Raw genomic sequence first — 18,165 nt, forward strand, 5'->3', positions numbered from 1 at the left:
GGAATAATTTCTATAGCATGAAATAATTCATACCGTCTTTAATATATTTGTACATACTCCAAATCTACCTACTACTGACCAGAACTGATATCAAACGGGTAGCAAACCAGGATGAAAAGAAAAAAGGTTGTTTGAAAAACCTCAAGTGTGTGATTACCTTCAAGTTTTCAAATTTTATGAGGGGGGCCTGGGTGGCTCAGTCGGTCAAGCATTCGATTCTTGATTTCAGCTCAGGTCATGATCTCACGGCACATGGGATCGAGCCCCGCGTCAGGCTCTGTGCTCACAGCATGGAGCCTGCTTGAGATTCTCTCTCTCCTTCTCCCCCTCTCCCACTCACTCGCTCTTTCTCTCTCAAAATAAATAAATACACATTAGAAGGAAATTTTAAGAAGAGTAGTCCTCTCTCCCAAAGGAAAGATGGAGTTAAAATACTATTTATATTTAAATTTTATTTCCCACAGTCCAGTTCAAAGGATTAATAGAAATAAAGTTTGTCTGATATCACAGAAAACCTAACATAATCAATAATGAACGAGTTACTGTCAGTTTCTTTAATACTTGCATTGTACATGTATGACAAAAGGGTAAAATAAAAAGCTTGAAGCCCTGAAAAAGTGTATTTGTCTGCTTTTTTTATTTAAAAAAGACCCATGATTCTTTGGGAGGTGATACAAGATTGCTTCCCAGTCAGATCATAATTTCCACAATTTCCGTAATAACCATAAATGTGAAAGGTTCCCACTCTCCCCACCCCAGTTCCCTTTTGGCACCTATATGTGAAATGTCACTTCCAAAAAATGGGGGGACATGTGCTGAATACTGGGTTTTCATCACAGTACTCCTTTCCTGAGGAAAAATTTTTCTGGTTGCTAAATTTAGAATATCGATATACAAAAAAGCTTACCATATCTCATCAATAAGAGCCTTTTTCGAACCAACTCTATGGCTGTCTCAGAATAAAATTATATTAGAAACAGCAGCCAATTCTCAGAGGTAAAAAGCAATGGCTTAACCTATCCTTTCCCACATCTTCTAATTTTAAATTTAGAATTACAGAGCAATTCTATGAGAGGTAGCAGAATGTCTGACACTGGCGCTGGCTTCATGATTTGAGGATACAATTTGAACTCATCACATTCTTCAGAAGCACTCATTATACTTAAAAGAAACAAAGGAAGAGGCTTTCTCAACCTCTGCACGCAGAGAGGTCGACCAGAAGGACAGACATCGGTTACCAGTGGAGAAGGAGGGGTCTCACCTTGGCTGGCAGTTAGGGAAGGATACAACCAAAGATAGATTTTTTGCTCTGATAAGGAAAGTATGCCATGTATAAAGCATACTACTCTGGAGTCTTCACTTAATCTGCTAAAAAGAAGCTTCTACACAAAATTCAGGATCCTATAGGGGAGAAATAGCCAACACAGGCTGTAATTGGCTAACTTTTACACATGAAGAATTTGATTTTCATTTTTCGTATCTAAGAAGGATTTATGAGCTTGTTACTGACCCATCTGGCCCGATTCATATTTATTTTATTTTTTCACGGTGCTTCAGATCTGCAGGGTATTGCCAAGAAACTTATCACACACAAAAAAATCTCTGAATTTTTCAGTGTCCTTAGAACTTAGTGGATTTTTTTGAATACTTCTGTTAAGCTGATAAGAGTTGGGGAGAGTCTTATCCTACCCACCTCTCCCCAAACCTAATAAAATAGGACATTTTTTATTCCAAAATAAAAGATGGTAACGTTATAAAACTAGGGGGGTGGGGAAGAAGATGCTGCGACACTGTATTTCTCTTTAATTAACACTTGACTATTTCCTACCTATAGCACTACACACGTGATTAAACTTTTGGGAGGGAGAGAGGGAGAGAGAAGGAAACTCCAAAACCTCCTGACAAAGTAGCCATTCTGATGCATAGACAAGGGCTTATTTCTTCTGCCAGCCACTGGTTCACAAATATTTTCCCCATTTAAAGAAGTATGCGTGAATGAGGTTGGGAGAGCAGGGAATACACCAAGAAGTCGACTATACGCTTCCCTTAATGAGCCCACCCTATGTCCTTAGCGGTGATTGCTTCATCCGCCATCTTGGCATTCACAGTAAGCAACATCTTTCTTTAAAACTTTTCTTGTTCTTGCTGCTTTTCTTGCCGTTCTTGTCTTTGTTCTCTGACATCTTTTTGGCTCTGATTTCTCTCATTAGGTCAAAGAACACCTGGGGTGCGGAGGAAGGAACGAAAAGAATAGGGAGGAAAAAGCCATTTAATGATTTCATGAAGCAATTCCACTAAGCAGGATATGTAGTCACATTTTAAAGCATAAAGCAAACTTGTTTTTATAAACCCTGAGCCAAATTTTGCATTAGACTTTCTAGCATTTGCAACCACCAGGAAAGGTTAAGAACATGCGTACCTGCTACTGGGTGCTTTCTTATATACCACCACACCTTATGTAATCCTAATCACGACCCTGTACAGGTAGGAACATCATTATGCCTGACGGCTTCTCCAGCAAGACTAGCGACTTGGAACATGGTGGGGTTGAGAGAAGAGGAAATAAACCATAAACAAACTGAGGCTCCTGCACTAGGAAACTGGGACAGGAGAGGAGAGATGTGCTGTCCCACCACCCCTCCACAAGCAGCCCCTACCCTCATTCCCAGGAGCAGCCACTGTGCCTTGAGACGTTAGCTGAAAGGCACTTTATCAAGAACTGATATGACTTGTCCTCTGAATGCAATGTACTATTCAGATACAAATTATCATCTGTCAGATAGTTTGGGTTTTGCCCTCTGCCTCCAGCAATCATGCCAAAGTGCCCATGACACCCAAGCAGACAAAATAAGCCTGAGACAAAGAAACATTTCAGATTTCTCAGAGGGAGTAATAGAGACTGGAAGCAAGAGGCTGAGTGCAGGCTTTAATCTTCAGATGTTCACACAAAACGACAACCTCCTTTTATTTCCATAGACATACCGTCTTCTTGGTGAAAAGGAAGATGGAGCTTTCTGAGTGGGGGACTCCACATGCATTTACCACCAGCTCCAGGCACAAAAAGGCACCCCCCTCCCCACAAAATGACCTAAGCACCCCACCCACAAGAGCAGCAGTGAACAACTTCAAATGTTACGGCTTTTTCGTTTTGTTCTAACAGCAAAGGCAGGAGGAGGATGGAATGTGTCCAATTTAAAATGATGACAAAGTTGTTCACGGGCTGATCTTATCAACCTTTCGTGTAAACTGTGTACAGGCGAATACAATGCTGCCAGTCATAAGTTTCTGCTGGGTCCTGTTTGGCAGGTCAAGCTGGTCCAGCGGAGGAAGGAGATACAAGCTAGCCTGCAACAGCCCCAACCCCCACCAGCCTGTCAAAAACTACACATCCCGGGTTCCAGGCCAAGAAAGCCTTCCCGGTGTTTTTTAAATGAAATACATGTCTGGATTTTCTGTGTGTTTTCTACAACTAGGAAACAATTTGATACAAAGAAAGAGATTTGGAACGGCACAGCAATCAGCATAAGGGCTGAGAAATAATAGAGGGAAAAAATAGCGAGTGAACATACTTCACATTACAGACAGATTTATATTGCAGACGCTACCAAAATGCTTCTAAAGTGAACCCTTTCTGGGCTGCCTGGGTGGCTCAGTCAGTGAAGCATCTGACTCTGGATTTCGGCTCAGGTCATGATCTCACAGTTTATGAGTTCGAGCCCCACGTCAGACTCTGCGCTGTCAGAATGCTGCTGGGATTCTCTCTCCCGGTCTCTCTCTGCCCCTCCCCCACTCACACTCACTCATGTTCTCTCTCTTTCTCTCTCTCAAAATAAATAAACATTTAAAAAATAAGTAAAATAAAGCCAACCCTTTCTGAGGAGAAATAATGACTGACACCACAGAAATAAAAAGAATTTTAAGAGAATATTAAAAAATTATATGCCAACAAACTGGACAAGCTGGAAGAAATGGATAAAGTCCTAGAAACATACAATCTTCCCAAACGAAATTAGGAAGAAATAGAAAATTTGAACAGACCGGTTACTAGTAACAAAATTGAATTGGTAATAAAAAAAAATAAAAATAAAAAAATAAAACCCTCCCAACAAATAAAAGTCAATGACCAGATGGCTTCAAGGGTAAATTGCACCAAACATTAAAGAAGAACTAATACCTATTCTTCTCAAACTATTCCAAAAAAAAAGAATAGGAAGGAAAACTTCCAAATTCATTCTAGGAGACCAGCATTACCCTAATACCGAAACCAGAGAAAGACACCACAAGAAAAGAAAGCTACAGGCCAATATCTCTGATGAACACAGATGCAAAAATCCTCAACAGAATATCAGCAAGCTAAATTCACAATAATTAGAAGTATCATTCACTACAATCAGGTGGGATTTATTCCAGAGATACAGGAGTGATTCGATATTTGCAAATCAATGTGATATATCACATTAAAAAAAAGAAAGGATAAAAACCATATGATCATCTCGATAGACACAGAAAAAGCATGTGACAAAATACAACATCCACTCATGATAAAAACTCCCAACAAAGTGGATTTAGAGGGAATATACCTCAATATAATAAAGGCCATATATGAAACACCCACAGCTAACATCATACTCAATGGTGAAAAACTGAGAGTGTTTCTTCTATGATCAAGAACAAGAAAAGATGTCCACTCTCACCACGTTTATTCAAAATAGTACTGAAGTCCTGGCCACAGCAATAAGACAAGAAAAAGAAATAAAAGGCATACAAATTAAAAGGGAAGAAGTAAAACTGTCACTATTTGCAGATGACATGATACTATATATAGAAAACCCTAAAGATACCACACACACACAAAGACTATTAGAAGAGATAAATAAATTCAATAAAGTTGCAGGATACAAAATTAATATACAAAACTCTGTTGTGTTTCTATATACCAAAACTGAAGTAGCAGAAAGAAGAATGAAGAAAACAATTCCATTTACAATTGCACCAAAAAGAATAAAACACCTTGGTGGGAATAAACTCTACCAAGGCGTGAAAGACCTCAACTCTGAAAACTGTAAGACACTGATAAAAGAAATTAAAGATGACACAAACAAATAGAAAGATATTTCATGTTCACAGACTGGAAGAATTAATATTGCTAAAGTGTCCATCCTCCTCAGAGCAATCTAGAGATTCAGTGCAATCCCTATCAAAATACCAATGGTATTTTTCACAAAACTAGAACAAATAATCATAAAATTTGTATGGAACCACAAAAGACTTTGAAAAGCCAATCAGTCTTAAGAAAGAAGGAGGTATCATAATCCCAGATTTCAACATATACGTCTCCAAAGCCTTAGTAATCCAAACAGTTTGGTACTGGCTCAAAAACAGACACAAGGATCAACAGAATAGGAGAGAGGGCAGAGAAACAGACCCATGATTATATGGTCAACTAATCTAAGACAAAGGAGGCAAGAACATGCATGGGGCGGGGGGGTGAGTCTTTTCAATAAATGGTGCTGGGAAAACTAGACAGCCACATGCAAAAGAATGGAGCTGGACCACTTTCTTACACCACACACAAAAATAAACTCAAAATAGATTAAAGGCCTAGATGTGAGACCTAAAACCATAAAACTCATAAAAGAAACAGAGGCATGAGCATTGGGTGTTGCATGGAAACAATGAATCACTATATTGTACATCTGAAACTATTATTATACTGTATGTTAACTAACTGGAATTTAAATAAAAACTTGAGGGAAAATAAAAAGAAAACACAGGCAGTCATTTTTTGGACATCAGCCTGAGCAACATATTTATGGATCTGTCTCTTCAGGCAAGGGAGACAAAAGCAAAAATAAACTACTGGGACTATACTGAAATAAAAAGCCTTTGCACAGGGAAGGAAACCATCAACAAAAGAAAAAGACAACTCACCAAATGGGAGAAGATACTTGCAAATCATATATCCGATAAGGGGTTAATATCCAGGATATAAAGAACTTCTACAACTCAACACCTAAAAACCAAATAATCTGATTTAAAAATACACAGAGGACCTGAATAGACATTTTAGCCAGGGAGACACAAGGACGGCCAGCAGGCACATGAAAAGACACATCAGTAATCCTCAGGGAAATGCAAATCAAAACCGTAATGAGATAATCACCTCTCACACCAGTCAGGCTAGTATTTTGTCAAAAAGAAAAGAAAAGTGTTGACAATGATGTGGAGAAAAGGGACCGCTCCCTGCCCTGCTGGTGGGAATGCAAACTGGTGCAGTCACTGTGGAAAACAGTATGGAGGTTCCTCAAAAAATGAAAAACAGGAAAACCATATGATCCAGTAATTGCACTACTGGGTATTTACCAAAAGAAGATGAAAACACTAATTTGAAAAGATATACACACCCTGATGTATATAGCAGCATGATTTACAACAGCCAAATTGTGGAAGCAATCCATCGATAGATGAATGGATAAAGAAGATGTGGAACATATATACAGTGGAATGATATCACTCAGGCATGTAAAAAGAAGGAAAGCTTGCCATTTGCAACAACATGGATGGACCTAGGGGGTATTTGGCTCCCCTAATAAGACAGAGAAAGACAGATGCCATATTATTTCACTTACATGTGGAATCTAAAAAAACAAAACAAACAAAAACAGACTCAAATACAGAGAACAAACTGGTGATTGCCCAAGGGGAGGAAGGTGGGAGGATGGGTGTAAAAGATAAAGGGGGCTTGAGATACAAACTTCCAGTTATAAAATAAATAAGTCACAGGGATGAAAAGTACAGCCTAGGGAATATAGTCAGTAACACTGTAATAACATTGTACAGTGACAGACCGTGATTACATCTACCATAGTGAGCACTGAGTAATATACACAATTGTTAAATCAATTTGTTGTGCGCCTGAAGTGAATGTAACATTGTATGTCGATTACACTTGAACAATAAATAAAAATTGTTTAAAAAATAAAGGGAGCCCCTTTTAATACCAACATCCTAAACACCAATGTTCTTCTAGACTCATTTCAAGCTAAAGTAAAGCTTGATCACAAATCTGTCCCTCTCAGGTAAGAAGTAGAGGAGAATTATTTCCCCATAAGAAGGAGCAACATGAGATGCAATCTGGGGGCTTCAGATGCTGACGCCGCATAATACAAAGCAGACATATCCACTGCTCGGCTGCCAAAATGAGGTGGGTTTAGATGTTACAAGAGCACAGATCATGAAGTAAGAGCTAACAAACAAGGTGAAGGCAGAAGGGAAATCCTCATCTATAAGGCTGTTCACTTTAACTGTGTGGCAACCGCTCTGAACCTTAGTTCTTTAGAAAAAACCCCAAAACCTAACAATAGCGATCACTAGTAGGTGGATCTTCCAACTGTCAGATGTTCAGCATTGTCGGGGCCCCTGGGTGGCTCAGTTGATTAGCATCTGACTCTCGGTTTCAGCTCAGGTCATGATCTCACGTTTCGTGAGTTCGGGCCCCACATCAGGCCCTAAGCTGACAGCACGGAGCCTGCTTGGGTTTCTCTTGCCCTCTTTCTCTGCTCTTCCCCCACTTGCGCTGTCTCTGTCTCTCTCAAAATAAGTAAACAAACTTAAAAAAATTATTAAAAAAAATAAAAGATTTTCAGCATTGTCAAGGTCCCCCTTTCACCAGCGTCAGATTTGAATGAGAAAGTACACTGGGCATCGCTAAGAGACAGAAGAGAAGGGAAGGGGAAGGGGAAGGGGAAGGGGAAGGGGAAAGGGAAGGGGAGGGGATGGGAGAGTTGATTCCTGAGAGCAAATAGTATTTGGAGACTAAGTAACAAACACAGAACACATTGGCTCTGCCGGTGGACAGTAAGGGGAAAAGAATAAATCTAACCGGTAAGTCACTGACAACGAAATCAAGGTACAACAACATGTTTCCCTGGGGAAGCCCCTAAGAACCCGCTGATGGACTTGGCTCCTGGAGAACAACAGGCCGCAGCAGATGAGAGCACAGAGGTGCCACTGTGGCCGTCCTTCCAGCACTGCCTTCACTGACCCCGGGGCCATACTTCCAGGGGCCAACCTTAAGCATGCTCTAACAAAGACTCAAGACAAAGTGAGGGGACTCTGCTCTGGGTTGTTTTAAATCCACGGTCAAACCCTCCCAGGGCTTCTCACTGTCCTGGCTGAGACATCGGGAAAAGTCAGTTCTCCCCTACTTTCCACAAATGGTTCCCTCAAAACCAAACAGATGAGACATCTACGTGCTGCAGTTTCCCAAGAAACACACAAAGAGCGCACACCTACCTTGTCCACGTTGGCCCGCGTTTTAGCCGACGTCTCCACGTACTGCACACCCCACTCCTCTGCTTTCGTCCTGGCCTCCTCGACGGGCACCTGCCTCCGCTCCTCTAGGTCAGACTTGTTTCCCACGACCAGCAATGGGATTTTATCTTCTTCGGCCTTAACGCGGAGGATCTGTTCCCTAAGGCATCGCATCAAAATAAAGCAGCTAAGAAAGCTAGAATGAGAACTCAATTTCACCGATGCATCTAAAATGAACGGCTTTCCTACGGCAGAAAAAATTGTTATGCTCGGACGTGTCCCAAGGCAGCATTCCCTAGATCCTGTCACAAATAAGACAAGTGTTTTCAAAGCCTCATTCTCAGCTTGCCTACATCAGGAGGACCTGGGGTGCTCGTCACAAACACGGGTTTCTGGGCCCAACAGGAGGCCCACAGAAGGAATGTCTGAATAGGAGCCCAGGATTCTGCGTTTCAACAGGGTCCCCAACTGATGCTTAGGCACCAAAACTTCTTAACAAAAAGAACAACTTAGGAACTCTGGGATAAAAACAAGCTAAAAGAAGTATCTTCAGGGGCCGCCTGGGTGGCTTGGTCGGTTAAGCACCCAACCCTTGATTCCGTCTCAGGTCAAGATCTCACAGTTCATGAGTTCGAGCCCCGCATCAGGCTCTGAGCTGCCAGCATGGAGCCTGCTTGGGATTCTTTCTCTCCCCCTCTCTCTCTGGCCCTCCCTTGCTCTCTCTCTGTCTCTCTAATTAATTAAATAAATATTAAAAGAAGTATCTTCATACATAAAATGCGTAATAATTCTCCTGAAAACATGGTATGATTTCTTTGTGACACTAATAGCTGTGAAATCAGTGTTTTTCATACGGAAGGTGGCAGTCTATTAGTGGATGGTGAAATCAGTTTAATGGGTCACAACCAGCAACGTTTTTTTCCCTCAATGAAACAGAACACCATAGACCAGGGCAGAAACATCAGAGGGGATCTCAAGTATGACATGAAGTATGTTTTGTGAAACTTCTGTTTCGATTACATCTGTATGCGTATATGCACCTGCCCCCCCCCCCGACTCCCTGCACCTCTCCCCACCACAGTTTCCATTTAGATATAGTAAATGTTACAAGCAATGGAATGAGGTCAGTTAAGTTAGGCACTAATCATGTTTTATTGTGTGTCATTTTTCTACTACAAAGTAAAAAAAAAAGGAAAGAATCCAATATCTATGGAAAAGTACTTCAAAAACATCTCCTTAAAAAAAATTAACTGTAACACCTTAAATTTTACTTCTCCTAAAGCTATCAGCTACCTAAATTACTAATCAATACCAAATATTAAAAAAATAAATATTTCATTTCCAGTATTTTGGTCCAGTGAAGACATTTCTACTTTCACATTCCAATATATTCCCAAAATAGACCACCTCAAAAGTGTATTTTGTGGGGATCTGTATTGATTTCTCTATGATATAGGGTAACGTTTCAGAATAATGAAAATTTTAAACAATTTTTCCATTAGAGTCAATTTAAGTATCAGATATCAAATATTCTAAGAAAAACGAAAAAGAAGATAAGGAGATGCTTATAAATTGCCTCTAAGTAGCTTTGCTATAGCCTACATTTCAACAGGGGTCAAAGAACATGCTACATTTAGAAGTTACGTGATCAGCACAAATTATGACTAGAAAAACTGATAGCTCTCCGGCTCATTAGTCATGCAGAGGTTTGTAAAATGACCTCATTAATAAACATATTCATGCAAAAATAGAAGTACCGATTCTGGTCTCTTATAAAAAAAAGCCTAGCTTTTGAGCTTATTGAATATTGTCCAGGGCAAATTTCAAGGAAGATGGAGCATGTTAACATTTTGTTTTATGTTGGGACCTTTCCATAAATACAGAGATGCTATGTTTGAAATCTGTTAACAGGCATAAAGGAGTTTAACCACAAAGACTCAGATGCCCTACTTCCATTTTCCGTTTCTGATGCCGTGAGAAACCTGGACAGCCTCGTGACTTTTCTCTGAATGTCCGGAGCTCAAGTCAGAAGAGCTAACCTGCCCTCCCTTTTTCTTTTAGATAGTCATCTGTCCTTTTTCTCCTAAGGACGTCTGTTCTCACATAATGACCGAAACCCACCTCCCAAGACGAGATGAGACTGCTCCAAATCCCTGAGAACACATGGCTTTGTGTGCGTGGCGCGGGGCGACAGGACGAGGCTGGCACTGTGTCTTCTCTGGACGTGACTCTCCCACTGCCCTCCACGTCCTTTCTTGGCGAGTCATGGGGTAATGGGAAATCAAAAGGCTCGGACATTCAAGATAATAAGGAAGTGTGTGCATCCGTCCTGTTTTATCCTCAAGGATGCACTCACAATTATGAATACATCCACTGTACCCACATAGAGAAAACCCTAGGCATGTCGGGAAAGTCTGAAAACTCACAGGACTTCTCCTAAGAGTCCTGGTCATGTAACTGATCGCCACCATGCACGTACTATAGTACCAGAGAATTTAGATGTGCCACCTTTGAAGACTTGACACTATGAAGCCGAGCAAGTGACGACCACTGTGTTTACCTGGGTTCACCCCTTGAGGGCCCCCTGGCTCACTGATGCTTCCTTCCAAATCTTGTGGGGGGAAATTTAGTTTCCTCATTTTCACCTTTGGCTGACCCCTTAACTTCTGACCAGAACTTGCTAAAGAATGGAAAAAAAAAATTATGGATTTTCTTCCCTTTTTAGTTCCCTGTTAGACTCTAGATTTGCTTCTTAAAATCAAAAGTCATCTGGACAGATATGTTTATAAGGGGAGTAGATAAGAGAAAGAAAACAAGCGTGTAGGGTAAAGAGAAAGACGCCATCCCCATCAGAATTCCTCTAAGAATTATGCCTAACAGCTCACAATTTCTTGGTAACAATGAACTTCAGGTATCTTTAACCACTGCACTTAAAATGAATAACAGCGGTTCATATTCTACTCACTGTGTAAGCACCATGTGCCCACACTGTGACAGGGCCTGGGGACACAGCGCGGTACAGGATGGCCGTGGCTTCCGCCCTTACACATGTACAGCCCAAAGCATCATTTCATTTCATCTCATCAAGTAACAAGTACACTTTCAGACAGAGAAACAGAATCTCCAATGCCAAGTAAACCTGCTCAGGGTCCCCAAACTGCTAGGTGGCAGGGCAAGGATTCAAACCCAGGTCTGCCTGATTCTAAAGCTGGGCTCTTTTCACTCACCTATGTTACAAGTCCTACAGGTGCCGCAAACGGTCACTCTAACTGACATCTTTCACTCTCCTGACAATGTTTCATCAACCTCAAAACAGATCAAAATGATGACTTTTCCAGCAAAATTATAAAAAGGATAAAGATAGTTAACCCATCGATCACTGTCTCTTAGGATTTGTATGAAAACAAAATTAGAAGTTCTTGAGTGTATGGAATGGCTTCGTCCTCTTAAGATTCCTTTTTTTTCTTCAATGTTTATTTATTTTGAGAGAGAGCACGCATGTGCACACATGAGTGGGGGAGGGGAAGAGAGAAAGGGAGAGAGAGAATCCCAAGCAGGCTCCACGCTGTCAATGCAGAGCCCGACGCGGGGCATCTCACAAACCACGAGATCATGACCTGAGCTGACATCAAGAGTCCGACGCTTAATCAACTGAGCCACCTCTGAAGATTCTTAAGGTAATTTATATTCAAAAATTATAAAAATGGGGAAGCCCAAAGAGATGATAACAAATGGGGGGCTCTCATGTGCCAAGATTCAAAAAGCCCCAGAACATCCGTTAGCAGAATTCTTCTTAATAACAAGCCCAACCCTCTGTTATTATGCTCAGCCCCAGATTCCTGCCAAGCTGACCACATGAGAAAGACAGGCAGAAAGTCTCCTGGAGGCTGGAGGCTCTTTCGTTTCACACATACCTGAATTCGGCAGTTGCTGTAAATGATTCATGTTCTGTGATCGAGAACACGAGGAGAAAACCTTCCCCACTGCGAAAGTAGTTGTCTCGAATGGCTGCATAGTCCTCTTGTCCAGCCGTGTCCAGAATATCTATCTGGACTTCTTCTCCATCAAGAACCACTTTCTTTCTGTAACTGTCAGCTTTGGTAGGTTCATAGTCTTCTACAAACTGTGGGAATAAACAACATTATCAGTAATTAACAACATATTAAGGGAAAGAAAATTTGCCAAAGAAATAAATTTCAATATATGGGCAACTGGCCTATAATCAACTGAATATTTATTGAGTATTCATAATTATCACACTATGTTTAAGGCACTACAAAAAAATAACTCCTTCTTTAACACTTCTTTATTGCTCTCGGTTCTACTGCTTTTTGTTTTTATTTTTGTTTTCATGGTTTTAATATAATGTATTGTCAAATTGGCTCACATACACTATGTACAGTGTGCTCTTGGTTTTGGGGGTAGACAAGAGCCAATATTCCCATTTTGTAGATGAGGAGACCAAGCATAGGGCAGAAAGAACACTTGGTGATATTATTCACAGTATAAAATTATAATATAAACACTGGCAAGAGTGAGAAACAGAAGCTCTTACACACAATCAACAGAAGTATAAAACTCATCGAAAAGTGATTTGACAAGAGGGACTAAGGGGATTAAACAGCCAACATGATAAACTTCAAATGGGTCAAAAATTAAATATAAAAAATAAGCCCATCAAGTATCAGAAGAAAACATGGGTGAAATCCTTGTATTACCTTGAAGAAGGGAAGGCCTTTTTAACTATGACTCAAAATCCAGAAGCCATGTAAGAAAAAATTGATAAATTAGACTACATAAAAAAACTTATTAAACTTCCATATGGCACAACACACTATTTAAAAAAAGACAAATGACAAACAGGGAAAAAGTATTTGAACCCATATCACAAAGAGCTATATTTAAACAGTTCCTAAAAACAGGGAGAAAAAAACATCAATAATCCAACGGGGAAAAGTGGCAACAGACATAAACAATTGACAGAAAAATACATACCTATGATGCTAATCATACAAAAAGATGTTCATCCTCACTAATATAGAGAATGGAAATTATTGACAACACAGAGATACCGTTTTTCACCTACCAGACTGGCAAAAAACCCAACGTCGGACAACATACTCTGGGGAAAAGGCCCTCTTGCACATGGCTGGTGGGAGTAGAGAACAGCACAGCCTTTACGGGGATGAACACGGCAACATCTAACAGCAGTGGAGAAGCATTCATCTCCCAGCCACCCTGCTTCTAGGAATCTAATCTACAGCAACACACAAGGTGATCACTGTGGCACTGTGTGTAAAAGCAAACGGTCAATAACCACCCAAACGCCCAACGACAGGCAACCATCAACGGAATACTACGCACCTATAAAAAAGAGGTACCATTAAAATAGAATTGGTGCGGGTGGCCTGGGTGGCTCAGTTGGTTAAGCAGCCAACTTCGGCTCAGGTTACCATCTCACGGCTCAAGCCCTGTGTCAGGCTCTGTGCTGACAGCTCGGAGCCTGGAGCCTGCTTCAGATTCTGTGCCTTCCTCTCTTTCTGCCCCTCCCCTGCTTGTGCTCTGTCTCTCTCACTTTCAAAAATAAGTAATAAAACATTTTTTAAAAATTAAAAAAAAAAGAATTGGTGCTGGTTTAAGCAGATATCTAGATGAGAAAGAAGGAAGTGGGACCCCTACTTCATATCACGTACAAAAATTAACTCAAAATGGATCAAGACCAAATTGTAAAAACTAAAACTATAAACTCTAAGAAGTAAACAGGTGTGAATCTTTATGACCTTGGATGTGGCAATGCATTCTTAGATAGGACATCAAAAGCACAGGCAACAAAAGAAAAAGTAGATAAACTGAACTTCATCAAAATGTAAAACTTTCATGCTTCAAAGGACATCATCAAGAAAGTGAAAAGATAACCCATAAAATGAGAGAAAATATTTGTAAATCATGTATCTAATAGGAGACTTATATTCAGAATACACAAAACACTCTTAAAGTTCAACAATAAAAAGATAAATAACCCAATTTAAAAATAGACAAAAGAGGGGCACCTGCGTGGCTCAGTCGGTTAAGAGGCCGACTCCAGCTCAAGTCATGATCTCGCCGTCTGTGGGTTCGAGCCCCACGTCAGGCTCTGTGCTGGCAGCTCGGAGCCTGGAGCCTGCTCTGGATTCTGTGTCTCCCTCTCTCTCTGTCCCTGCTTGCTCTCTGTCTCTCTCTTTCTCTCTCAAATAATAAACATTTTGAAAAAATTAAAAAAAAATAGATAAAAGACCTGAATGAACATTTCTCCAAAGAAGATACACAGGTGGCCAACAGGCATGTGAAACAAGGCGCAACATCATCAGTCACTAGGGAACTGCCAATCAGAACCACAGTGAGATACTGCTTCATACTCACTAGGATGTATAATCAAAAAGAGACAATAACAAGCATTGGCAAGGATACAGAGAAATCGGAACCCTCACACATTGCTTGTGGGGTTATAAGATGGTACAGCTGCTATGGAAAAAAGTTTTGCACTTCTCAAAAAGTTATACGTAGAGTTACCATATGACCTGGCAAGTTTCATGCCTCGGTATATTTACGCAAGGGAATTTAAGACATAAGTCTACACAAAAATTTATGCGCATGTGTTCACAGCAACATTATTCAAAATAGCAAAAAAGTAGAAACAATCCAAAAGTCCATCACTTGATGAACGGATAAACAAAACACAGCATATCCAGACAATGGAATATTATTCCGTGAAAAAACCTGATGCAGGTTACAACATGGATGAGCTTTCAAGACATTGAAAGAAAGTCTGAAACGACGTGAAAGGAGCCTGATAGAACGATCACATGATGTACGATTCCATTTATTTGAAATGTCCAGAACAGGTAAATCCATAAAAACAAAATGGTTGCCAAGAACCCGAAGTGGAAGCAGGGGAGGCAGAAATGAGGAAAGACTGCTGATATTAGGGTGTTTTCTTCTCTTTTGTGGAGGGAGAAAATTGTTCTAACATTATATAATAGTGATGGTTGCATGCCTGTGTGAATATGCTAAAAAAAATCATTGAATTGTACACTTCAAAAGGATGAATACCATGGTGTATGAATTATATCTTAAGAAACTAATTTAAATTTTTAAAAATTTAAAAATTGAATTGAGGGGCGCCTGGGTGGCTCAGTCGGTTAAGTGTCCAACTTTGGCTCAGGTAACAATCTCACAGTTCATGGGTTCGAGCCCCACATCGGGCTCTCTGCTGTCAGCAGTGAGCCAGCTTCGGATCCTCTGTCTCCCTCTCTCTCTGCCCCTTCCCTGCTCATTCTCTTTCTCTTTCTCTCTCAAAAATAAATAGAACATTTAAAAAGAATTGAGATTATCAGTGTGAACTTAGTGGGCCCTTTGAAGAACACCCTTAAAAAAAGCCTTGTACTGATTTTAAGCCCCAAAATAAAAAAAACGACAAGATTTTTAGTATTAGGTTCTTACATTTGTACTAGCAGTTATCTTAAACTAGACAAAACGTGGAAATTGACCTGTTTTACAACAGTGTCCTATGAACTCCTTTCCAAAGAGACAAATCCATGCCCCCAAAACCCAAGCACCCAGTGCAAATCTCTAAATACCACCATGAAGCATCTCAAGTGCGTATTTCTGAGCTTTCAAGGTTAAAAAGGTCCACAGACTCGCTGGACACGGGATGTCTGAATGTCCTCATAGCGACTGCATACCTCTGTGTCAGTGAAAAGTGTACAGATTATTAGAACATAGACTACAATCTTGATTTTCCACTTTTCCATTAGAAACAGAAAGTCCTGGAGTCTTGCTATCTGTTAAGACGATCCACACTCCTGGCCTTGGGGGGCGGTGTGTGAGTCAGTTTCAGATGCCTAAGACACACAGATTCCCCAGGGATCTGTGTCTAAACTGCCTTAGCCAGCCACTGACAGTCTGCCGTGGTTGCTGTCCAAGTCCCCGGTCACCAACCTCACATGGTCCGTAGCTTTAGAAGTCTTCAAGTATGTGAGGTCAAGGATAAAAAGATTAAGATCTCCCTCCAATTTTTCTCAAAGTCAGACCTTAGCCAAAAATAAAAACTTCTGGGACCACTGCCCCTTGCAATTTCATTGCCCCTCATAGCAATTTCACCATATAAGCTCTTTTTTTTTTTTTTTTTTAACTTGAGGTAAAGCCCTGGACCAAGAATAAAGAATGCGGGATGTGGGTAGACTTTAGGTAACTGGCATCCCGGAGCACAGGACTGTCCCCTTTTCTGTGAAATCAGGCTTGACCAGGTGATCTCTCAGGCAGGAATCACCACACTTGGCCATACATCAGACTGCCGGGAGAGCGGCGCATAAAATGAGAGTCCCCATTTTCAACTCTAGAAATGTTATTCAGAAGGTGATCGGCTAAGTTTGGGAATCGCTGCTGAGATCTCTAAGATCTCTTCAAGCTCCAAGACTATGATTCTGGAACTCTCCTGTCCAATATAGTAGCCACTAGCCACATTTGCTGGAACTCTAGTCACATGTGCAGACAGTACAGATACAGAACGTTTTCGTCGTGGCAGAAGGTCCTACTGGACAGCATTGCTTTAGAAATCAATTAAAGACTTCTCCAGACGTACATTAATCCATCTCTATTCTTTCCTTGCTCTCATTTTACCATTTCTTCAACAACTGCTGCTCTCCAGTCCTCAACTATGTTTGCCCATGAAAAAATAGACTAAGATCAAGCCTAGTTTTCCCTTGTTTCTCTGAAGATACGAGGAAGAAGGGACAAAACTCTTCTGTGTGCATCTTCCCCACCCCCTGCCCCCACTTAACCATACGCACACATACAAACCTACATAATAAAAATGAAAATCGAGGTTCGACTCTCCTACTAGCTAGTCTCCCACAGCGTCAGCAGCTGTGCTATTGACAAGACTATTTGGGATGGATAATTCTTGGTTGTGAGGTCTCTCCTGTGCGCCGTAGGGTGTTTAGCACCATCGCTGGCCCCTACCCACTATGTGCTAGTAGTAACTGCCCTCCAGTTGTGACACTCAAAAGTATCTCCAGACATTGGGGCGCCTGGGTGGCTCAGTTGGTTCAGCGGCCGGCTTCGGCTCAGGTCACGATCTCACGGTCCGTGAGTTCGAGCCCTGCGTCGGGCTCTGTGCTGACAGCTCAGAGCCTGGAGCCTGCTTCGGATTCTGTGTCTCCCTCTCTCTGCCCCTCCCCCGCTCATGCTCTGTCTCTCTCTGTCTCTGTCTCTGTCTCTCTCTCTCAAAAATAAATAAATAAACATTTAAAAAATAAAAATAAAAAGACCAATACTGTGGCAAATATACCCTCAGGTGACCCTCAGTGAGTCATGCCCCTGGTATGATACTCTCCTTTTAAATACAGAGGACTCTGTGATTGGCTTCTAACCAACAGAATGTGGGAAAGATCGTGAGATCACCCCATGATTACGTTTCCTTATATAAGAATCTGTCTTAGCTAACCAGAGATGCTCCTACTGGCCTTGAAGAAGCAAGGTGCCACGGAATGAACCACCTATGGAAAGGGCCTGGTGGCAAGGACCTGTGGGCCTCCACCCTACGTCTGCATGAAACCCAACTCTGCCAGCACCCAGAGCTTGGAAGAGGACCTGAGCGTCAGCCAGGCTCACGGCCCCAGCCAACTCTGACTGCAGCCTTGTGGGACCCCGGGCAGAGCAGCCAGCTAAGCCACGCCAGACTCCCAAGCCCTGGAAACTGTAGATAACAAACATGTGTTGTTTCAAGCTGCTAAATTTCTAGTAATTTGTTACATGGCAATAGAAAACCAATACAAATACCACTTATATCACAAAATCCAGCAAAATAACATA

The 18,165-nt window shown here is 41.2% G+C and overlaps 1 protein-coding gene across 2 annotated transcripts in view; it reads right to left on the bottom strand.

Annotated features, from left to right (window-relative positions):
- Window positions 1-618: 618 nt before the first annotated feature.
- The window catches only part of RALB (RAS like proto-oncogene B), a 43,257-nt gene continuing 25,710 nt past the window's right edge, over window positions 619-18,165 (bottom strand). For both annotated transcript variants that reach the window (XM_027056001.2, XM_053214904.1), the window contains exons 3-5: window positions 12,228-12,436; window positions 8,296-8,473; window positions 619-2,222 (exon numbers count right to left, since the gene is read on the bottom strand). In XM_027056001.2, coding sequence (XP_026911802.1) covers window positions 2,103-2,222; window positions 8,296-8,473; window positions 12,228-12,436 — 507 coding nt within the window. In that variant the 3' untranslated portion in view covers window positions 619-2,102. The remainder of the gene's footprint in view (window positions 2,223-8,295; window positions 8,474-12,227; window positions 12,437-18,165) is intronic.

The sequence above is a fragment of the Acinonyx jubatus genome, chromosome C1 (assembly GCF_027475565.1).
Source record: "Acinonyx jubatus isolate Ajub_Pintada_27869175 chromosome C1, VMU_Ajub_asm_v1.0, whole genome shotgun sequence".
In the NCBI taxonomy this organism is placed as follows: Eukaryota; Metazoa; Chordata; class Mammalia; order Carnivora; family Felidae; genus Acinonyx; species Acinonyx jubatus.